The sequence below is a fragment of the Polypterus senegalus genome, chromosome 17 (assembly GCF_016835505.1).
Source record: "Polypterus senegalus isolate Bchr_013 chromosome 17, ASM1683550v1, whole genome shotgun sequence".
Taxonomy (NCBI): domain Eukaryota; kingdom Metazoa; phylum Chordata; class Cladistia; order Polypteriformes; family Polypteridae; genus Polypterus; species Polypterus senegalus.
Window position 1 is genome coordinate 88,343,127 of NC_053170.1, and position 25,107 is coordinate 88,368,233.

The 25,107-nt window shown below is 40.8% G+C and overlaps 1 protein-coding gene and 1 long non-coding RNA gene across 4 annotated transcripts in view; one reads left to right on the top strand and one right to left on the bottom strand.

Moving 5' to 3' along the window:
- The window catches only part of LOC120517756 (phosphoinositide 3-kinase regulatory subunit 6), a 147,728-nt gene extending 136,785 nt beyond the window's left edge, over positions 1-10,943 (top strand). For all 3 annotated transcript variants that reach the window (XM_039740221.1, XM_039740223.1, XM_039740222.1), the window contains exons 19-20: positions 1,726-1,832; positions 8,109-10,943. In XM_039740221.1, coding sequence (XP_039596155.1) covers positions 1,726-1,832; positions 8,109-8,265 — 264 coding nt within the window. In that variant the 3' untranslated portion in view covers positions 8,266-10,943. The remainder of the gene's footprint in view (positions 1-1,725; positions 1,833-8,108) is intronic.
- On the bottom strand, positions 6,773-25,018 carry LOC120517757. The gene is made up of 3 exons (XR_005631099.1): positions 24,687-25,018; positions 14,918-15,035; positions 6,773-6,796 (listed from the first exon to the last, which is right to left on the bottom strand). It is a non-coding gene; the product is annotated as an uncharacterized LOC120517757 (long non-coding RNA).
- Positions 25,019-25,107: the final 89 nt, after the last annotated feature.

Here is a 25,107-nt window from a genome sequence, read left to right on the forward strand (position 1 = left end):
GACATTCGTTTGTCTTGTTAACGGGCGTCGATGTACCATCAGAGAGTTCTGGGTGCGCACCCAGGGACCCATGACAGCAGAGGACCTTTTCACCAATAACCATCAAAAGAAATGATCAATTAACTGTGAGTTGAAATGACCAAAGGGGAAACCTGATAAAATGATGGAGTATTCACACCAAAATCAAGAGTGAGAAATACAGCGCTGCTTAAATCTGCGCACTGCAATATGAAAAGTGTGATCAACTCTCAATTAAAGAGCTAAGTTACCCAGGGGCCTGTGGGGGTCTTAATCCCACCTTGTCAGTTAGTCTGCTGAAGCTTTACTTGCAATTGTGGCCCTGTAGGTTCTGTCAGTGCCGACTCATGATAGGACATGCGGTCTGACTTGATTTTGATATTTTGAAGCATTATGGAATGCACAGAAGACTAACCAAGTGTGGTCTTTGTCCTGTTCTCACCTCGGCTTTAAATAAAGGCCTTGCATTCAGCGCGTGTAGACTTGATCGTTTCATCATACCAGGGATGGGGATGGATTCGTGAAAAGGCCCCTTGTTGTTATGGGCAACCACCCATATGTGACGATGTGGGTTCTGGCTCCACACTCCCTTTGATGTTGGAAGCACTTGAACCCAACACCGTCGATAATGTTGCCGAATGAGCTAGTCAATGGAGGCAAATTAAGCATCTGAGCAAGGGGAAGGTAAAAAGTGCAAAAGTGCTTTTATTTAGAATCAACAAAACAAAAACAGTGTTCATAAATAGTGCAGTTCTTCAAATTCATTAAATAAATAATCCATAAAAAGAACGTGGAGTAAAACCAATAAATAGAAAAAACAATCCTTAAAACGAGAGGTTAAAATCTTTTTAGGAAGCAGTCTTAAAACCATCAACAAATACGGTGCTCTTCTGTTAGCGTCTCACCTGCTTATCCCGTATGGGCCAAGCAGCAGGCAAGACGCTCTCTACAGCTGCCCTCCTCAAACACACGCAAGACTGGAGACCTCCCGATCCCTGGCTTCGGTTTGGCTCTCATCCCAGCCTCGAGACTTGGACTCCTTGGTCTCCAGGACGCTCACACCAAGGACTGCCACTCCAAGCCTCCCGACTTCCGCTGCCTTTCTGCGGCCTTCTGCGGCTCGTCGCTTTCACCTTGGTCACTCCCGCTACCTGCTCGCTCAGCGGGAGCGACATCAACACAAACACGTGGGTGTCGGCCTAACACCCAGCTTCCATGCAGCTGTCCACGAGCGCTCATTCGCTCGCACGTCCGCTCGCTCTTCGCGGCTCTCTCCCTCTCACCGACCTGCTTCCTCTCCTTTCCTTTCTCTCTCCGATCGTTTCTTTCTCTCCAATCGATTCTCTCTCTTTCTCCCCAACCGACTTGCGCTTCTTTTAAAACATGAGGGGCCATCACAGCTGCAGCATTAGCCACGGGAGCAATCACGAATGTGGGCAGTTCCTCACCTGTGCACACGGTGAGAAACGCCCACATCGACGACTGCCCCGCGGCTCGCTACAACAACGCCCCCCTCACGAAGCCGCCTCGGGTGCGATGATTATTTATTTAAAATCAATGGCCTTTTCTCCACGAGCTGTGGACCCATAACACCACACCATAATGCTAACAAACCTGATTTTGTCCTCCTTCTAACCAATAATTAACTGCAGGTGCAATCTGTAATCACAGAGATGCTAACGATGAGGTGTACTCTCTCATTCACAGGACAGCAAGATCAGAGCCTCAAGTATTAAAATAAGAAGCCTTGAGCAAAAATCATTCAACGTCTGCTTTGACAAGGATCACAGGAGGGTCTACAAAGAGGTGTCAAGGTGAGCTCCATGACAGCAACGTCCTCTAACCCAGCATACCCTACAGAATGCTGAGATCTGCTTGAATTTCTTTGTTTTAGGTTGCTTAAAATGAGGGGTTTTGTTATTCTGAAAACGTATACAATTGCAGACATCCATGATGCAGGAGTAGATGTAAACCTGAAGATAATGTTTAGGGCCTGCAATAACGGAAACCTGGCTAAATCGGAGAGATGGAGAAGAGTGTAATATAGATGGTTATACATCATTTAGGAAAAACTGGCAAAACCGAAAGGTGTAGGAGTCACTACATATGCAAATGGATGTCTTCAATTGAACAATGAGCCACATGTTAAGTGTGGTTCTCAGGAACTGACCAGAACACATTAGGGATAAAGGTCTGATATTTCTTGTGTTATACACCCCCCAAAGCAGATGATAGCATCAATTTGCAACTTTTTAATAATATCAAGAAAAAAAATCAAGTTTAGAGTGAAGAATATTTGCCAAAACCGACTGTAACAATGGAGGAGCAGAAGTTAAGAGTTTCATGGACAAAAATCAGCACCAAAGAGAGAGGAAGCCTGTCTAGATTTAGTGTATTGCCATAATCAGAAGATAATTCAGGAGGTAGATATGATTGAACCATTAAAATCCAGTGATGGTGTGCGTCACAGAGTCTTGGAAGAGCACTTGAGTGAAATCGTAGTAAAGCACATTTGGAACAGATGCTACAAAGTCTAAAAGAAACCATCTGGGGTAAGCTTTTAAGCGTGGACTTGGTCAAGGAACAGTAGAGCAGGTTTTAATGTGTTTTGGGCCTAATGCAGGACAACTTCTTCCAAAAAGTGAAGAGATGTAAGAAATTAAAGGAAATTCTGCAGTGGATGAACAAGTATACTGCGACACAGCACATTTCTGAGGATTATTGTGGGAAATAAAAGATAATCATTAGATAGTTAACCAAGGCTGAGACCAATCAAAGCAAGGGATCAAAACAGAGAGATCTAAAATTAATCAGGCAACCAGAAACAAAAGGACCTGACATTTCTTAGAAGTCGGTGGTAAAATGAAGTCAATGGCCTACTTAAAATTGATGCTAACTGTATATCAAGAGAGATTTTGAATGTAGTATATCCATTAAGGGATAACACATTATGTGTCACTTGCGTAATATCTTCACATTCACGTGACAATCCTAAAGTGGAACACATAAAAACAAGGCATGAATGAAAATAAACTTAAATAAGTCAAAACCTTACAAATCCTCATATTAAAATAAAAATGAATGTTTAAAAATGTATTAATATAACAAAGAGCTGAAAAATAAAACCAGCAAAGGGAAAAAATGTCTGTGTTGGTTTTACAAGACAAATAACTCCGGTGCTAAATGCTGGGCTTATGAGGGCCAGGATTAAAAGGGTTATTAGGAAAGTTAAAGGGTAGTTAGAGAGGAATATTGTAGAACAGGTGAAAAATAACCCCAAACAGATTCTTTCAGTAGTTTAATAGTAAAAGAATATTCAAGAAGGAGGTAAAGTGCATTAGAAACTGTGGGGAGCAGCCCGGACACAGACAGGCGGGCACTGATGGTTCCACAACCAACACACGTTTATTCATAATATTATACAAAAATACAGCACACATAACCCATTGCCCCAGCACCAATCACTCTTCACTCCAGGCCTTTCCAATGCTTCTACTTTTCTTGACCGCCTCCTCTCCTCTCCTCTCCTCCAGGCTTCGTTCTCTTCCACCTGACTCCAGCTGGCGAATAGAGGGAGACAGCCCCTTTTATCCTCACCTGGACGTGCTCCAGGTGATTCCCAATGAGCTTCTGCCGGCACTCCCTGGTCTGGCAGAAGTGCCGGCCGTGCATTCGGAAAAACTCCGAGTGTCCCTGGTCTTCGTCCCCCCAGCACTTCCTGGTGTGGGGAAAGTGCTAAGGACCAGGGCTTTCCTGGCATCTGGGCACCCCGCCTGGTGGTGACCACAGGCCCCTATAGGGTTGAGCTTCAATGCACCTTTCCCATGGTCCCCATAGCCACCAGGGTGGTCGCCCCCTGGTGGTCCGGAGGAGGCGTAATCCCTCCTTCGGTCCTTCCGGGCGTACCACCCCCAGCTGCTTGCCACAATACATTAAGGTAAACAAAAATATACAGGCAGTAAAACAGTAAATCCTCCAAACTTTTATTTTAATGAAGTTTACATGAGTGACAAAGCTGATATCATCCCAATAGTAACAGAGGTTACTAAGGAAATTGTAAAAGGGAGAAGTGCTGCTTAGATGAAATAAACTGAAAACTAGCAAGTGCCAGGACCACAAGACATTTAACCTAAAGTGCTTAAAGAGGTTAGTGAGTACATGTATACAAACTTGATGCATATTATTTGAAAATCACTTCACACTGGAGAAATTCACAATGACTACATTTTATTCTGTTATATACAGTACAAAGGGTGACTAGGCTGATCCAAGTAACTATCAGCTAGTAAGATCTTCCTGCACCAAGAGTAAATTAATTGAAGTAATTATTAAGGAAAACATTGAGTATATGGAAAGAGCAGGTGTATTAGTGAGCAGTCAGCATTTGTTCAGGCAGGGAGATCATGTTTCACTAATATGCTTGAATTTTACAAGGAAGGAACGTAAACGTGAGATGCATGTGATATTTTTATCCTTTTTTTGATAAGTTAACACACGAGAGGCTTGACATCAAACTGAAAAAGTAAGAAGTGTGTAGATGGGTGAGAGTTGACTAAAACTAAGGGTTGTGAACCTTATCAGAATTCTTTGATGTTAAGAGTGGTGTCCATCAAGTGTTGAGGCCATGCTATTTTTAATGTAATAACCGACCTAGATTGGAATATGAATAACAATACGGTTAAATCATTTTATTCCATTGTTTACAGTACAAAGGATGACTAGGCTGATCCAAGTAACGATCTGCCAGTAAGCTCTTTCTGCATCAAGGGTAAATTAATTGAAGTAATTAATAAGGAAAACATTGAGTATATGGAAAGAGCAGGTGTATTAGTGAGCAGTCAGCATTTGTTCAAGCAGGGAGATCATGTTTCACTAATATGCTTGAATTTTACAAGGAAGGAACGTAAACGTGATCACAGAGATGCATGTGATATTTTTATCCTGTTTTTGATAAGTTAACACACGAGAGGCTTGACATCAAACTGAAAAAGTAAGAAGTGTGTAGATGGGTGAGAGATGACTAAAACTAAGGGTTATGAAGCTTATCAGAATTAGGTGATATTAACAGTGGTGTCCATCAGGGGTCAGTGTTGGGGCCACTGCAATTTTTAATGTACATAATTTGATCTGGATTAGAATATGAATAAAAAGATGGTTAAATGTGCAGATCATATTAAACCAGAAGTAACATACAATTTTAGAAAGTGACATGGACAAAATACAAAACTGGGAAGAATTGTGATGGATTAAATAAAATATAGTATTACATATAGGAAGGTAAAATGTTAGATTTCAATACACAGTGGGAGGTGCGAACGTTGAATGTGCTTCTTAGGAGGAGGTCCTGGGAGCTGAAGTTGACTTTACTGTCTTAATCCAGACAGAAGCCACTAAGGAGGCTAGTAGGATATTAGGTTTTATAGGTTATATATGTGTGGCGTACTAGTCAAAGGAGGTTATGCTCAAAACTTTATAACACACTGGTGAGGCCGCACCTGGAGTACTGCATTCAGTTTTAATCCCCAGGCTACAAAAATGACAAAACAGTGCTAGAAAATGTCTAGAGTGACTAGGCCGATTCCAGGACTGAGAGGTCTAAGCTATGAGGAGAGATTGAAGAAGCTGAATCTTTTCAGTTTAAGCAAATGGAGATTAAGAGGTGACATGATGGAAGTGTTGAAAATTGTGAAAGGAACCATTCCAGTGGATCCCAGCTGCTTATTTTAAAATAAATTATTTAGCAAGAACAACGGGAAATGGTTGGAAACTTGCTAAGGGCAAATTTCATACAAAATGTTAAGAAGTTTTTCTTCAGACAAAGAATCACAGACAGGTGTTGGAGGGCAGGACTTCAGAGTTCTTAAAATCTTTGGAGAAATGAGTTGAAAGCATGGATTGGCAGGCATGTTCTCATCAGAGTTGTTCTAATAATGCACTGTTGTCATTGGCTTATTGCAAACTCCTTTGCTTAAAGTTTATGGACTGGCAGTCAGAGACTGAATGGCTCAAAGTGTATTTTATAGCTCCTTTCCTAGTAGATCTTGTCCCACATTGCTTTAATACATCTCTGTTTCTAGCAGCATCACTTCTTGAATGGTCAAGTTCTAATTTGGTATTGATAAAGCACTTTAATCTTGAAGGTTAAATGCAGGTTACATTTATAAATGTCAGCATGTTCAGAATTTGGGAGCTGGTCGGCAGTGGGATATGAAACTGTATTCTGTAAAAGGCGCTATATAGCGCCCAACCCGGCACAGACCACGCAGAGGCACGTGTACAAGACACACAGGCTTTATTCTTTTTCTTCACCCGTGGGCGCACATCTACCCCATGACCCACAGGCAATACACAGTCCCAAAGCACAAAACACAAACTATAACCAACCCTTTCTGGCACCACCACTCCTCCCAGGCAACCTCGTCCTCTACCTCCCGATTCTGGCCAAGAATGAAGGGGGCTTGGCCCACCCGGAAGTGCTCCAGGTGCCTGACCAGCTGGTCTTAATTGCACCTCCGGGTGGGGCTGGTAAGTCGTCCAATGTGGCGGCTGGCTCTCCGCAGCACCCCCTAGCGGCCACCCCATCTCCCAACCGGGCTGTGGTGGACTCCATGTCCCATGGAGCCACGGGGGAGACTGAGGAAGGACCCACGGCCAGGGAGGCTGCCCCCAGGCTCCCCGGGGGAAGGCATTGCACTGTCCATGGTGGCTCCCCCGGGACGTATGCAGCAGAGGCGTCCCGGCCGGGCATGGGACCCGGCTGTCCGTCACAGTTCTAAATCTGTAATACAAATGAAAATGAGCATCAGTGCTGCTTTGCTTTCATAGCTACACCTATCACAGTGATCCTCATCACTCCTGGTGTTCAACCAGCCGAGTTGGGCATATGTCACTCCTCTCTTCTGATCATCACCCATTAAGTTCAAACCCTTTATGTTTGCTTACAGAGTAGTCAGTGGGTCAGCTTCTATATATATATGGAGACACTTGTGACGTCCTGCGTTTCTTCTTAGCCACTCAGGTCTGCTGATGAAGGGCGTGTGGGGATGTCACCTCTGCATGATATCCAATCTCAGACCAGACTCTTTTCATGTGAGCTGCACACCTTTATTTGGAACTTGGCTTTTATATATGTACAGTAGATTAAAGAAGTCCAAATACCACTGACTCTCATCATGAAATCTCCCAAACCAGGAGGACTTGGGACTTGAAATTTGGAATGTAGGTTACCCTTGGCCCGTAGGTGCGCGCTAAGAAACGGTTTTAAAAATTTCATAGTCCAAGCGCTGTCTGTCTGTGCGCTTTTCACGAGAGAATTACTTAACAGATTTAGATCCTCTTTGTTTTCTATAATTTGCTTGAACTTTCCGGTTGATTTTGCGACTTTTCTCATCGCGCTAAGTACCATAGTTTGGTTGCGCTACCGATGTATTTATGCAAATCCAAGAGAGTGGCTGTGGGCCGACAGCAAGGGGACGGGGCCTTCCTCATTCACTCGCCAGCCTCTGTTTCAGTTGGTCTACGTCTCGCCACGTGTTGGAGTGCACCTTGCCTCTGCTTAGCTAGCAATACCTGTTTGTTCAACAGACATTATCATCTACAGATTGTTAAGGAGTAACATTTGACGTTTTTGAGAGAGAGATCAGAGCTCCATGTGTTTTAGAGAGTAGCTGCTGATTGCCAGAGATATCCCAGCCATGTGCTTTCCTCCCCACGCTGGGAATGCTCTCCCGTAAGAGCTGAACACGATCAGATATAGTGCCAACGTCTGTTGATTTTTATAAAGTTTGTCCTGTTTCATTACAATGTGGGCACAGCCACGGGGTACGGCTAGTGTGTTTAATAAGCCTCACTTGCTCGGTGAATTTCTGTTTACTTCATATTAGTTGTTAGGAATTGTAACAGCCTTGTATATTGTTCTGAGCTCTTTCACTTGTGATGTTCAATTTTGTCACCTTGTCCTGTCACACTTGATCCCAAACATTCTCCCTTTTGTAAGTTGTTTTGGATAAAAAGCATCTGGTAAGTAGTCAAATGTAAATGTAAATCCTACCTTTATTTATTTATTTATTTATTATTTATTTATTTTCTAGCATTGAAGTGTCACCTTGTCTGGATCCAGGATTCTGCTTGCAGAAAATGAGAGATACAAAATTCAGCTTTGGGGAAGAGCAGAATGTAGGCCTGACACAGTACATGCCCAAAGGACTCTCTCTGGCCATTAACACGTTTGCTGGCATCATTCGCTGACTTCTACAGGGCACCATTATAATTGTTGCATTAAGTACCTTGGAACGTCTTTCTCTGCATTTAACAAATGCTCAGGAAACATCCCACCAGTTCAAGCTTCTGGCTTGGATGCTGCAGTTTAACACAATGCGCTCTGAACAGTCACCTCATTCGAGGTGATGCGATGGAAGATGGAAGCCTGCACTGAAAGAAATGACGCTGCATTCGTGGTAAGACAGCAACCACTCCCTCTACGGGCAGCATTCAGCACTTCTTTGTGATCAAGAATTGAATATTCAAGGTTGCGCTTGTCCTACAAACAGTAAATGATGCTGCAGCTACCCATCACTCTGACCTCAGCGACGGTCCACACATTTTCTCCCACATCCTGTGGATCTAAGTGCACTGAGTACTGTGTGTGATGTACTTGCTACGTATTTCTACCACTGTAGTGATCAAAGCAGTAGTGTCAAGCATGGTGAGCTACAGCCTACCTCTATCAGCGCTGGGTGCAAGGCGCAATGGCTTCTCAGTCTTAAACATAATTGTCAGTGACATATGTATGCACCAATCAAACTCGGTTGGTTCAGGGATAACCCTGAACAAGTGGTAGTACCCCACCGGTGACGGAAACCTGATCAACAGTGATGGTCACACAGGAAGTGGACTAGAAAAATGAAAAGAATGAAGGGAAATCATTGTGTCATCCAGAATCATAGCAATGGCAGACTGGATGGTGAATGAGCAAATTCATTTCGAAATGGTTCATAAGCAGTACATTAAGGACTGCTAAAGCAGACTGTTTGCACAAAAGACCATCTTTCCAGAAGGTATGCAGCATAGCTGCTACATATATACAATGGACGGACATAAAGGTGTCTATACTAAACTGTGCTAGACTTCTGATTATTTTGCGCCCAGTGGAGCCAAAAAAGGAGAACATTTCTGCTCAGAAACCATTGGTCAACAACATGGGACATGTGCAGGGACTGGAAAAGCAAATGAGCATACAGTATATGGAGAGATGCACTTTGATTATTAAACATGGTGGCCTTAGATCCTTTGTTATGCTGCTACAAAAAACCAAGAATGTCTAAAAGTATACATAGCACTAATATGAACAATTCATAGGGACTCAATTATTGGGCTTGGTTTGTTGGTTTGTACATGGCGCTGACACAGACAATGCAATCTACACATCTGTCTTAGCGGGGATCACCTATACTGTTGCAGGTGTAATTCAATCATTTGATGATCGAGATTCTGTTGCAAATCTTTAGAACTTTCAGGGCAGGCTGGTTTGGTGCTAATACAATGCTTGACCACACATACATGATACCTACTAAGGCCAAGGAGATACCAGTACACTTTGGTCTATCTGTAATAGAGCTCATGCAGGATATTCTAGGGTTGCACATACATCCACTCCCCACCCAACATGAAGTCCTTAAGCCACTGAGAAATGGTTGTTTGGATTTTCCACAAGACATTCCACCCCATCTCCTATTGCCCAACACATGGGTTTCACGAAGTATACTAAAGAGACCCACATGAAACCTCATTCTGAATCGATAAATTTCTCCATTGCTCTGGGATGCATATCTTCTTCATGCATCACCTGATGGACACCTAAGGTGCACCACTGCTTTGGAGTGCAACTATTTTTTTGCCATAAATTGAACATGTGCATCTTACCCTCTTAACGACCAACAATTTGACCCTTACTCAACACTTTCAATTCTTCATGCATCTGACAATTATGTCACCAAGTGATTTTTGGGGTGCTATAGTACCAACAAGGTTTATCTACATTTAGAGAGTTTTATCATCATTATACAACTAAATTTTGTTGACATCCTTGCCTTCACAGCCAAGTAAATGTAAAAAAAAAGACATAAAAATAAACATTTAAGACTTTTTCATTCTGATATTTAGCTCAACAGGTTTTCCAAATAGTGAATTGAAAATGAAAGTTACAAAAGGGTTGGAAATGAAAGGATTCCTAGTGGAAGTGAATAACAATGTACAATATGCATGCTTCGCTGGCATTGACATTATTTTGCTAATGGTATTTAAGATGGAAGCGTCAATGCTTAGGTCCTGCTTCTTAACAAATTATCTCTTACACAGTTTTGCCTACTCTGGATCATTTTATCTGCACAGACATAACAAATGTTGTGAAGTTTGGTCTTAACTCTTCTGTTTTTGTAGACGAGTTCAAATTACGGTTAGAGTTAACCCTAACCCTAACCTACAACTGTCTCCCTCTGTGCCTGCACAATATTTCTGTAAGGTTTCCATTTACTTTGCACAGGAAGAGATTTTTAGGGATAATGTTTACCAGAAAATTCGATATTGGACTAATGAATGAATTACTTAAAAATTTCAGAGTCAGCCAATGCTTAGGTCCTGCTTCTTAAAAAATTATCTCTTACACAGTTAGGAAAAGGACAACAGATTGAAATTAAGACCTTTTTGCTGCGTTTTGAGACATTCATTCTGTTGAGTGGTTATACAGTAGCTGTTGACCATTTCCAGCTGGTGTCAATACTGGAAAAAATAAATCTATAGCAGTTCCAAGGCCAAAAGATGGCCTGGCTCCACCTGAGCATTCTACAGCACTCTATATTTATATGTATAATGAAAAATACATGGGGCAGCACGGTGGGGCAGGGGTAGCGCTGCTGCCTCGAAGCGGGTTCGCTTCCCGGGTCCTCCCTGCGTGGAGTTTGCATGTTCTCCCCGTGTCTACGTGGGCTTCCTCCCACAGTCCAAAGACATGCAGGTTAAGTGCATTGGCGATCCTAAATTGTCCCTAGTGTGTGCTTGGTGTGTGTGTGTGTCCTGCGGTGGGCTGGCACCCTGCCCAGGGTTTGTTTCGTGCCTTGCACCCTGTGTTGGCTGGGATTGGCTCCAGCAGACCCCCGTGACCCTGTAGTTAGGATATAGTGGTTTGGATAATGGATGGATGGAAAAATACATGCCTCACCACAATACGACACAATCCCAGTTATGGCTGTTAACTGCTCTGCTTCCCACTACTGGCAGTCTTGGGTATGACAGCCCTAATCTTTTCAATTCCTAGCCATCATGATCTCTTTTTCTATTTTTCATGCCTGCCAGACCACTGATTATAGGTGCAAATATTTTACTTTGTCGTGGTGAGCCCTAAAGAGAGCACTGTGCTTGAAAAGAGACCGGTGAATAAGGTTTTCCTCCATTTTTGGGGAGGTTCTTTGCTGCCAATGTTGCCTCATTCGAAACTGACTTGACTTTGATGTTAACAGCTTAAGTTGTCCTTTTTTATTTTCTCCTGAAATATCACAAAGTCTTTTATTTTACAGGTCACATACCTTTAGAGCAAAACAGTCAATCTAGTCCTGATGCTCACTTTAGGATGTCAATTCTGTACTTTACTAAAGGTTGACTACTAGTGGTGCCGTTTTGCCAAGCTCTCTAAATTTTCATATTCTTTACATTTTTGTAGAACATCCTGGGTAAATGAATCTGGTAAATAAATTAAAAAATCATTTTGTATTATGCCCTGCGGTTGGCTGGTGCCCTGCCCGGGGTTTGTTTCCTACCTTGCGCCCTGTGTTGGCTTGGATTGGCTCCAGCAGACCTCTGTGACCCTGGAGTTAGGATATAGCAGGTTGGATAATGGATGGATGGATTTTGTATTAGTAGTATTGCTATTAATATTTCCAAAAAATATTTTCTACAAAGACCCATTCTTGGGGTCCTATAGTCCCAGTAAACAATCCAATCAAGGTATTTTATTTTATGGTAACATATTAATAGCTTTCTGTTATAGTTGCTTCAATAAGCTGACAGAATATTGTGGACCTTTTTTATTCTTTCTGCTACCTCAGTGCTACGGTGTAAAGCCGCTGTGATAATTAGAGGAAAAAAAATTGAGATGATGACACAACAAACAGTATCAGAAAGACTAACCAAGGCTCATAAACTTTCTTGTATGTGGTAACCAAGTGCTAAGAAGGATTTAAAGGCCCAAACTGGCCCTGGGAATCTCGAGTAAGACATGTTGAGCATTTGTTCCATCTATGCTTTTCATAATTAATTTGATGTTATGAATAATTCCTAATTTAATTTTGTGCCCATTTAGTGAACATTATCAAAATGTATGGAACGTGCACAGGCAGGCAGGCCCAAGTACAAATGGTGTTAATAGTGGGATTGATGTGGCTTGTTAGCAGCTCTAAGTTTTAGTTACTAACCCATTTTGCCTACTCTGGATCATTTTATCTGCACAGACATAACAAATGTTGTGAAGTTTGGTCTTAACTCTTCTGTTTTTGTAGCCGAGTTCAAATTACGGTTAGAGTTAACCCTAACCTACAACTGTCTCCCTCTGTGCCTGCACAATATTTCTGTAAGGTTTCCATTTACTTTGCACAGGAAGAGCTTTTTAGGGATAATGTTTACCAGAAAATTCGATATTGGACTAATGAATGAATTACTTAATGTATATATTTGCAGTCGTCTGGTTTGAAGTCAGTTATACTGGAATGACCAAGAGGAAAAAAATTAATGTGTTGAATATCATTTTTCACACTAATTAGTATGAGTTGTACTGTGTACATATATTTAATGAAAACTTGAGCAATGTACACCAAGCCTCCTGTATGTGTTAATAACAAAGAAACAGATTTTATTATATTTAGAGTAATTTATTGAATAAATTTAAATATGTACATAATGAAATTGTTTTTTTCATAGCATGTAAATTGTAAATATGTAGTATATTAATTGAAACAAGGTGTAACACGCAGCCTTTGGACATTTGTTTCTATGAGTTTTTTAATTTACTGTTTTGATCTTTCACAATGTCCATTTCTAAGCAAATGTTGCTAATAAACATAAATGTGAAAGATAAAAGTGTATTTCTTCATGTCCATAACAAAGATGACAACAGTGGCTTAGTGGTTAATGCTGTTGCCCCACAGTTCTGGAGACTTTAAGAGCCTCTGTGTGTAGTTTGCATGTTCTTCTCATGTCACTCTGTGTTTAGGGGTTCCTGGCTACTAGGGATTCCTCCTACATTACAATGGCGTGCTTTTCAAATTAATTAATCAAGTCCAATGTGGCTCAGTGTGTGTGTATGTGTGACTATGAATTGCAATCAACTGGCATTTCTTCCAATATTGTGGGATGGAGTTTGTTTCCTGCCTTGCACATTGTGTTGGCTGGGATTGGCTCCAGCAGACCACCGTGACCCTCTAGTTAGGATATAGTGGGTTGGATAATGGATGGATGGATAGTCGGCGGCAGTTGACACCATGTTCCCATGAAGAGAGTCATGTAGTAGCCAATACTGATGCTCTGTGTAAGAAAGGACAGAGCCGACTGTACTTCCTTAGAAGGCTGGTGTCCTTCAACATCTGCAATAAGATGCTGCAGATGTTTTAGCAGACAGTTGTGGCGAGCGCCCTCTTCTACGCGGTGGTGTGTTGGGGAGGCAGCATAAAGAAGAAGGACGCCTCACGTCTGGGCAAACTGGTGAGGAAGGCAGGCTCTATTGTAGGCACGGAGCTGGGCAATTTGACATCCGTGGCAGAGCTACGGGCGCTGAGCAGGCTCCTGTCAGTCATGGAGAATCCACTGCATCCACTGAACAGGATCATCTCCAGACAGAGGAGCAGCTTCAGCGACAGACTGCTGTCACCGTCCTGCTCCACTGACAGACTGAGGAGATCGTTCCTCCGCCACACTATGCGACTCTTCAATTCCACCTGGGAGGGTAAATGTTAACATTATACAAAGTTATTGTCTGTTATACCTGCATTGTTATTACTCTTTGATATTGTTTTTTTGTATCAGTATGCTGCTGCTGAATTATGTGAATTTCCCCTTGGGATTAATAAAGTATCTATCTATCTATCTATCTATCTATCTATCTATCTATCTATCTATCTATCTATCTATCTATCTATCTATCTATCTATCTAGTGCTATCTATCTATCTATCTATCTATCTATCTATCTATCTATCTATCTATCTATCTATCTATTATATATTGCCTTTCATATCTATCTATCTATCTATCTATCTATCTATCTATCTATCTATCTATCTATCTATCTATCTATCTATCTATCTATCTATCTAGTGTGACAAGCTCAAAGACACATTTACATTGAATCAGGTCTCAGTTTGTGTTTAGTCGTTTTAGTGAACAGCCAGTGAATGCTCATCCAGAAGTACAATGCATAAAGAGCAGGGACGAGGAACAAGCAACACAGATGTTTAGGATCTCACAAAACAGAAGGGGAGCCTGATTGCCAGAAAAAGAAAATGGCAGAGATTCTGGCACCATTTGCCATAACTGTTCACTCTTCATACAGCACCAGCTCCATTGGGCAGCCTGCTATTGGCTGCCACAAAAAAAGGTTAATTAAGATTGTGCTAGAAAGTTGACATGCAATCACCAAATACAACATGCCCAGTGATTTAACTGTTGTGTAAACTGACATGGTCCAGTGATGAGATCAGCAAGTGCGGGTGGCAAATCTGATAAACCCCCAAAACTAGAAGTCATGAATGTGCTTAAGGTGAACAAGTCAATGTACACGATTCCTGAAAACTTAATACAAGAACAGGGCAGAAGAAATGACATAACCGGATATCCAAATGACATAAGCAAATACTCACAAAAAACTCGTCCAAACCCAATGCACTGCTCCTGAGCTCCATATTTTCCTGGCTTAAATAGACAAGAGAAGTCTCAGGAGTGGTGATGTCAGGGTGGTCCTGTTTCTTGCGGTACCACCTACAGAATACATGGAATGGATGCCACTTTAAGATGACAGTATACAAATATAGACCAATAGCAATCCAAAAACAACAATATCTGCTTTAGTATATAATAAAACATTGAGAGCAATCTGAATTGGTTGGTTTGACTTTAGTGCAGCAATGAAAGTGGAAGCGTAAGGGAAGTATAAAATCAGAATGGAGGGGAAAAAGACACTTCAAAAATAAAACAATCTGAGAAGCAGGCTTTATGGGAATGCGCTGTAGAGAAGGGAGCACCGGTAAAGTGATGTTCACACACACACCCTGCCTGCACTCTCTTTTTCTCTCCTCTTCCACAGTTCCCATTACTCTGTACTGTTGATCTCAAGTATTTAAACTCATCCACCTTTGCCAACTCTACTCCTTGTATCCTCACCATTCCACTGACCTCCCTCTCATTTACACACATGTATTCTGTCTTGTTCTTACTGACCTCCATTCCTCTCCTCTCTAGAGCAAACCTTCACCTCTCCAGGGTTTCCTCGACCTGCTCCCTTACTCTTGCTCAAGGGGACTGCTGTCTAATCTCATCTGTCAACCTGTCCATCACCATTGCAAATAAGAAAGGGGTCCGAGCCGTTCCCTGATGTAATACCATCTACATGTTGAATGCATGTCACTCCTACCGCAGACCTCACCGCTGTCACACTTCCCTCGTACATATTCTGTACCACTCTTAAATACTTTGCTGCCACTCCTGACTTTCTCATACAATACCACAGCTCCTCTCGAGGCACTCTGACATATACTTTCTCCAGGTCCTCAAAGACACAATGCAACTCCTTCTGGTCTTCTCTATACTTCTCCGTCAACACCTCAGAGCAAACATCACATCTGTGGTGCTCTTTCCTAGCATGAAACCAGGTTGCTCTGCTCTGCTGCTCACTAATCATCATCTGATTTCTTAACCTACCTACCATTAACCATAAGCAGTGTACTATGTATTAAAGGTTTCTGTATTGTCCACATATTGGGAACCCTCTTAAAGAGACAAAAAAAGTTTCATCTGTAAAGAACCCTTTCCAGATTGAAATGGTTCTCGATCATGCGATTGTTCTACATTGAACTACACAGCCCAGTAAAATGCAATTTTAGAACAGTTATTTTTAATGAGTGTGCAAAAGAAATCAAGTAAGTTTTTCAAGACTCAGTTTACACAAACACTGGACTAAATCTGTTCAATATGAAGAAAAAAAAAGTTTGCAAAATGTCCATCCAAGAAAAATGTGGCGATATCCGTTGACTCAGTTAAAGGAAAGGATTCTTACACTGCTTTCTTTGTCAGCTTTCCCTTGTCAGATTTTTAGGTATAGGAGTCACAAATAAAGATAACGTGGATGGACACGAATATTTCCCATCAGTGCAGCAAAAGCAGATTATAGGGCGCGGCTTAAACAGGTTTCTTATTTAATCTGAAACCGGCAAGTGTCGCAACATTTATATCTCTGTGTCAAACAATGAGCCGTGAAACGTAAACTCCGAAGGTCAAGTAAGTTCCTCGCCTGAGTTTTGCGATCTCGGTCGATATGTGTTAACGTGGCCATAATGGCAAATCTTTAAATAATGAGGCTTTGTTATTGATGATCTCAGCGTGTGTTCTGTTAGCAACTGCAGTGCGGAGACCTTCACTTCACAACAATCTCTGTGCTGTTTGCCCAGCAGTAGAATATCCATCCATCCATTATCCAACCCGCTATATCCTAACTACAGGGTCATGGGGGTCTGCTGGAGCCAATCCCAGACAACACAGGGCGCAAGGAAGGAAACAAACCCTGGGCAGGGTGCCAGCCCACCGCAGGGCACACACACACACACACCAAGCACACACTAGGGAAAATTTAGAATCGCCAATCCACCTAACCTGCATTTCTTTGGACTGTGGGAGGAAACCGGAGCACCCGGAGGAAACCCACGCAGACACGGGGAGAACATGCAAACTCCACAAAACGAACCCTGGGTCTCCTAACTGCGAGGCAGCTGCGCTATCCACTGCGCCACCATGTCTCCTGCAGTAGAATACAATAAATGAAATAAAGTTCCCTTCAGTTTTCTTCTGTACTGGAGTGTTGTTTTATTTTTATTTTCGAGAAGAAAAAAATATTAATAATATTAAGAACTCTGAATGTGTGTGTTACAGGGTAGCGCATAACGATGCATAACTCATTAATATAAAAAAACTAAAGAAAGTTTTCGTGCCGATCTCGTATTCCCAAGGCTGAACTTGGGTCTTAAAAATGAAGGTGCCAAAGTGGTTGTTCAAAGCGGTGCTATGGGGAACCATTTTTGGTCCTCAAATGAACTACAGTAATCCCTCCTCGATCGCGGGGTTGCGTTCCAGAACCCCCCGCGATAGATGAAAATCCGCGAAGTAGAAACCATATGTTTGTGTAGTTATTTTTATATATTTTAAGCCCTTATAAACTCTCCCACACTGTTAACATTATTAGAGCCCTCTAGACATGAAATAACATCCTTTTAGTCAAAAGTTTAAACTGTGCTCCATGACAAGACAGAGATGACAGTTCTTTCTCACAATTAAAAGAATGCAAATAGATCTTCTTCTCTTCAGGAGCAGAGAATTTCAGAGAGAGAGAGAGAGAGAGCTCGCAAAGAAAAGCAAACAATCAAAAAATCAATACTTGTGCTTTTAAGTTTGCCGCGGCATTTTTTAGAGGAGCGTCAGTATCTTCTAAGCAAGCAGCCTTTGTGCAAACAGCCCCTCTGCTCACATCTCCTCCGTCAGGCGCAGAGAACGTCAGAGAGAGAGATCGAGATTAAAGCAAACCATCAAAAAATCAATAAGTGTGCTTTTGGAAGAACCGCGATAAAGCGGCATTTCTTAGAGGTGCGTCCGTATCCACTAATATCCATCCCGCGCGGAGCTTGATTGTTTGCTTGTCTCTGCCTCTCTCTCACCCTCTCTGACATTCTCTGCGCCTGTATGGAGGAATATTTCGGACAAAATGAAATAAATAAATAAATGCGTAAATAAATAAAAGTACTGTGAAATGTGAGCATAAATAAATAAATGTGTCATGAAATGAGAGCCTTAATAAATAAATATGTCATGAAATGAGAGCATAAATAAATAAATGTGTCTCGAAATATGTTTTTCGTTGCTTATTTATTTATTTCATTTTGTCCGTAACATTCCTGCAAACCGTCATGAAATACGGCATGAAATAAAACTGTCACTTTCACTCGTCAAAGTTGAGAGGGTGGGCTCTAACACGCCCTCTAGTTACTGATTGGTGAATCGATAGCACAAGAATTAATTAGAAAAATGCTTACTACTGCCGATGAAATGGATTCTGCCGAAGATATTACGTATTTCAGAGAGGGAATTGAAGATTTATCGGAAGAAATTACAATGTTTCTTCAAGGTGTTCTATTGACTCAGCTGGAATGTCAAAGGATGGACGTCCAGAGCAGGGTACTGCATCACCTGAACTGGAGTGTAGTAGAATTCGTTCCACCTGTTCTTCGATAATTTCAAAAACAGTTTCATCTATATCGGAGTCTAAAAGGGCCGCCAACATTGTAATTTCTTTCATTGTAAATCTTCAATTCTCTCTCTAAAATACGTAATATCTTCGGCAGAATCCATTTCATCGGCAGTAATAAGCATTTTTCTAATTAACTCTTGTGCTATCGATTCACCAATCAGTAACCAGTGGGCGTGTTAGAGCCCACCCTCTCAACTTTGACGAGTGAAAGTGACAGTTTTATTTCATGCCGTACTTCATGACGGTTTGCAGGAATGTTACGGACAAAATGAAATAAATAAATAAGCAACGAAAAACATATTTCGTGACACATTTATTTATTTATGCTCTCATTTCATGACATATTTATTTATTAAGGCTCTCATTTCATGACACATTTATTTATTTATGCTCACATTTCACAGTACTTTTATTTATTTACGCATTTATTTATTTATTTCATTTTGTCCGAAATATTCCTCCATATGCCTGACGGAGGGGCTGTGAGCAGAGGTGCTGTTTGCACAGAATCTGTTTGCCTATAGCATTGAGGAGTTTTAGTTAATATGTAATACGTGCTCTGATTGGGTAGCTTCTAAGCCATCAGCCAATAGCGTCCCTTGTATGAAATCAACAGGGCAAACAAACTGAGGAAGCATGTAGCATAAATTAAAAGACCCATTGTCCGCAGAAATCCGAACCAGCGAAAAATCTGTGATATATATTTAGATGTGCTTACATTTAAAATCCGCGATAGAGTGAAGCCGTGAAAGTCGAAGCGCAATATAGCGAGGGATTACTGTATCCGCATTAAGGTTAAAAGAAAGAACGTTCATTTATTTAGAGCCAAATTTTCCCCTGGGGACAAATTTCTATCCATCTATCATATAGTGAATATCCATCCATCTAGCTATCTATAACAGGCTCAATTAAAAACATGAACGGACAGCAACAGATCTGTGAAATGCTAAGTAATTCCTGATATTAAAAGGACTGTAGCTGCATAACACAGGGTTATTTAGGTTTTCTTTAGTGTCTTCCTCTAGGTAGCCTACTGTTTAAAAAAAAAGACAACATTTAACAGGAATTAACTAATCTTCCACAATTAAATGCTGAATTGAAAAACATACTGTGCAATAAGAGCAGGCAAACCATTTTCTGTCATAAAACCGCACATTACTGTAAAAGTTTACTTAAACTAGTCTGCACTGCATTGTGGGACCTTTTCAGTTTGTGAATTTCCATACTGTTTCACTTATATCTGTGGAATATGCCCACGGGATTAATAAACTTTAATCTAAGTGAACTCCTGGCTAGGGGACACCGATGGAGACTTCCTTCATATCATAGAAATATTAGACAGTTTTCATTCACACAAAGACCCAGAGACACACGGAATTAGTGACTGGACCTGCAGAGACCTTCAAAACTCAACTTGATGTACAATTTAGGAGAAATAGGTAAATACACCGTGAAGTAAAATCTTGTAGAAATACATTACATTAACTGTGTAATTTGACTGTCAAAAAACTGTAATATAAGAAATGGTTAATACAGTTTAATTAAATAGATAAATACACATACGCTTACATTTAATGTGTTTTACCTGTCAGTATTACTTAACTGTTTCAATGTTCAGGACGAGTGGCACAGTGGGTAGCGCTGCTGCCTCGCAGTTCACTTCCCGGGTCCTCCCTGCGTGCATTTTGCATGTTCTCCCCGTGTCTGCATACTCCGGTTTCCTCCCACAGTCCAAAGACATGCTGGTTAGGTGCATTGGTGATTCTAAATTGTCCCTAGTGTGTGCCTGGTGTGTGTGTGTGTGCGTGCGCCCTGCCCGGGGTTTGTTTCCTGCCTGGCGCCCTGTGTTGGCTGGGATTGGCTCCAGCAGACCCCCCGTGACCCTGCAGTTAGGATGTAGCGGGTTGGATAATGGATGGATGGATGTTTTTAGGATTATTTTTTATTAATAATTGTTGTATTGCTGCTAAAAATCACAATGGCACAAAACACTAAATTTGCATAAAGTTTGTATATTTGCATAAGGAACGCCCCCTTTGGTGCATCTGTAAAAGGTTCCCAATGACTCCTACACCCCTATGAGAAACAAAAACTTCAAGATGGCTTGCAAACTCATTTTTTCATTGTTTTTTTGTTTTGTTTTGTTTGTTTTTGTGGTTATGGAAGCTGATTTATGGAGTTTGTTTTTCAATAAAGTGGTGAGTCTGTACACTCTTAAAAATAAAGGTGCCAGACTGGTTCTACAGATTGATACCATGGGTGAACCTAAGGACTCATCCACGTGAGGTTTTCAGAAAGAACTTTTATTTATTTTGATCCATAATAGACTTTATGCAGTACATAGCTATGAATAGATCTATCTATCTATTTAGATGGTAACAGATCTGTGAAATACCAATGACTTTAAAGGGACACATCCATACAATAAAGATTTCAGGTTTCTTCTACATATTAGGAAGTTGTTCAAAGCACAAAGAACCAAATCCATACCTTCCCAGAATGAAATGGTGTTTTGTCAAGAGGAGCCACACAATCAAGTAAAGAACCATAAAGTGCCATTAAATAACCATTTACTTATTTGGCTCATGCCCTCATCCAAAGTGACTTACAACATTTATGGTTGTATTTCTTTTGAGACGGTCAAGTGACTTGCTCAGGGTCACACAATGTCACTAGCAGGATATGAACCCACACCCTTAAGGTTTGAGGTCTAAAGCCATAACCACCACACCACACCGTCTGCCCAGTAGGCACTCTTATTAAGAGTGTAGCACATCCTACATCATAAAAGTAACTTTTCCTTTTCCACTAGAAAATATACATTCTACTAAACGTTAAAATTGTGCAAATAGATATTAATGGTGGTCTGTATCTCTGATCTCTTGCTAATCATTTATGTTTTTTATGGACTTTTTTAACTTAAGCCATTTTAGTAAATTTACAGTAAATAACTAAATTACTGACTACTAAGCACCTTGAGCATGGGAAAGGCACTTATAATTATTATTACTAAATTGAACTACCATTACTGTTAATACAATTTTTTTTATGTGTGGGGGAGGTTGTTCTTTGTTTTTATCATATTTATTTTTTGGAGCCTCTATAAAATCTTAATTTCCCCTTGAAGAAAATAAAGTATAAAAAGTCAAAGACTTACTGTAATTTAACAGCAGTGTACTGCTACAGTATATCATAATAATTTTGTGGCCCAGTTTACTGTCAAGTCACTGTACACTACGCTATTTTTGTTGTAATATACAGTAATAATACAGATCAATACTGTGAAAGTATTTCAAATAGTAGCCAATAATTTACTGTAAAATCACAGATTTTCTACAGTGTATGCAACTATACAGTTGTGCAATGGCTGGTGTCAGTCACTAATGAACCTGTTCAGTGCACATTTAAAAAGATTATCAAGTCAAATTAAAATATTAAAATTATACTGCATCATTTACATTGAAAAACAATGGTCACTGAAGCTTGAATTCAAGTAGGCATCATGTTGTTATTTCACTCAATTGTAGATTTGGTTATGAATGCTATACAAACATTTAGAAAATGAAGACAGACACCACGTTGTATTTCATTTATACTTTTTTACATCAAACCAAAGACCAGCCACACTTCCTTCTCCTTATTAGCAGAGTATTAAGTTGATTTAGTTTTTATCTAAGCATACTTATCATACATAAATTGCTTGCAGTTATAAGTACAGTATATTTATTTATAACTATCTACATATATAATTCTCTAAGGGCACGCAAGACACTGAGCGCAAGCAAGACACTGAGGGCACGTAAGACAGAGCCCCGCCCATCAACTCTAAGACCATGGGATACGTTCGACAGAGCCCCGCTCACCAACGCTAACTCTCCTACCGCATCATGGGATACGCTCGACAGAGCCCCGCCCGCCAACGCTAACTCTCCTACCGCGTCATGGGATACGCTCGACAGAGCCCCGCCCACCAAAGCTAACTCTCCTACCGTGTCATGGGATACGCTCAACAGAGCCCCGCCTGCCAACTCTAACCCTCCTAATGTGTCATGGGATACGCATGACAGAGCCATGCATGCCAACTGTAACCGTCCTCCCGAGTCCAGCGTCGCTCTCGAGGCACACAACAACTCACCTAACACAGCCTCAGTCGCTCAGTGTGCAAAAGTCCATATGCACCTCTGAGCCACGTTGACTTTACACCACACGCAAGACAGAGAGCCACGATCGCCAACTCACAGAGCCCCGCCCGCCAACTCTAACTAAGGGCAAGCAAGACAGAGAGCGGACGCAAGACAGAGAGCCCCGCCTACCAACTCTAAGACCATGGGATATGCACGCATTTAGTGTATAAATGGATATAAATAATAGCATGTAAACGATTCGCCAAAATCTGTTGTATGTAAACAATACTGATTAAAACGTTATTGTTTTTTCATCAGAAAACCCGGTTTCCACGTCTACCTGTATTAATTTAAATGGCGCTTTTACCACTTGCAATAGGGCGGACGTGCTGACTTATCGTGTCAAATAGGCAACACAGTGAATGCGGCGTCTATCTATATACTGTATGTCTATGTTTTCCATAGCCTGCTACATGAAGGTACTCTCTCGGCCATTGCCATTGGTTTCACTCCTTGCTATTTTCGTTATACGGTGACGGTGGTTTCCTAAGCCTTTGTTATACTGAACTCCTTTCTCACCGTTTTCCATTCCTATTCTTATACTACTGTATGCTACGGTGGGCTTCAGCTAGTATTCAATATAACTTTATTCATTTTGACAAATATCTCCACAGAATTTCAAGATAAATGATTTTGCCCTCCCTGACTCCAAACTTAATACACCAAAAACATGGGAGCAACAAGATGGTTTGAAATGAGTACAAGAATTTTTTGATGGCCTTGACACCTTGGTTAGCAGGGAAATAATGGCCATCCTCCCTGAAGATATGAATGATTACCGTCATGAAGACTGCACAATTTACTTTAATGTGTCGCAATTGAGAAGACAGTGAGGATGTATGGCCCCCCATGTAGCACACCCTCTTGCATCTTCGGTAGATGTACCCCTGCTCCCAAATTATCACTCATTGTACACTGTTAAAAATAAAGTGAATCTTTGGAGTGATGCCTTTGGGAAACCATTTTTGGTTTCCAGAAGGAACCTTCATTTGTTTAGATCTGTAACAGGTAAGATAATGAATTCATTATAACAGATTTGTAAAATATCAACGGGTTTATTGCTTTCAAAGAACTCTCGCTGCATAAAATCTTCACAGGCCAAGTTCAGATTTTCTTGATCCATTTGTATTCTACCTACTAGACCAGTAATTCTCAAACTGTGGGGCAAAAAGAAAACAAGAATCGAAAATATGAAAAATACATCTATTTAAACCAAAACAAATGAACTTAAACTACATTCTAATACTAGAAAAATAAATATAGAGTTAGATAAATGTCGATAAAAGTTAAGTATGTATAATAAAATATGCATCTTTAATATATCATTAATTAAAAAAGAACAAATTGGTATTAGAGGGCTCCTTTCAAAAAAACGTTAGGGGGGCGCGATTAAAACTGTTATGAAAACTCGGGTTGCAAATACGTAAATGTTGAGAAACGCTGTACTAGACCTTAAATATTTTTATTTTGTCCACAAATTAGGAACTAATTTGCAAAGATCCCTTGCAGATTTAACCCGCTCTTTGTAAAGAAATGGTTTTATGAGCATCCACACCGCCCAGTTGTCATTAGATAGATAGATAGATAGATAGATAGATAGATAGATAGATAGATAGATAGATAGATAGATAATTTATTAATCCTAAAAGGGAAATTCACATTAAGGAACCAATCACTTTAAGAGTACAACTGGAACCCCATCATTTAAAAATCCGATTAAGATATCACTTGCGGGGAAACCTATGATTCCAATTTATTAATCGGTACTTTATAAACTCTGTCTCGGGATTTCGTAATACAAAACAAAACTAAGCAAATGTCCCACATGTTTTTTACGTCGTGTTCGCTTAAAACAATTAATATAAAATTTCTGTTTCTTGAAAATACGTGAGAAACCATATCGATGAACGCGTGACTAAAAACGAAACCACATACCGATCAGTGGTCCACCGCAAGAAGCAGCCAGGCATTTAGGTGCAAAGGAATTATAAACAACAATAGACTGACGCCTGTTAATGAGACAGCTTTTACGATTTAAGTACATGAGAAATTGTCCATGTTTTGCAAAGCTCGGAGGCGCTAAAGGGTCATCAGTAACACAGTTTCTCCCAGGAATCTTTACTGACGTCATCGAGGAAAAAAAAAAATAGAACAATTTTACAAACACAATAATAAAATGGCAAGACAAACAAAAGTTTGTCATCGCCTACTGCCGCGGGGTTTATCAGCAGCGGCCCCTAACAGTCAGTCTCTTGGACTACCTGTGAAAACAGAAGTTCGACTGCCAATGAACGTGCGCTGCGCTGTTTGCGTTATAAACTCGTCTATCAGGAAGTGCGTGACGTGTCGCTACACC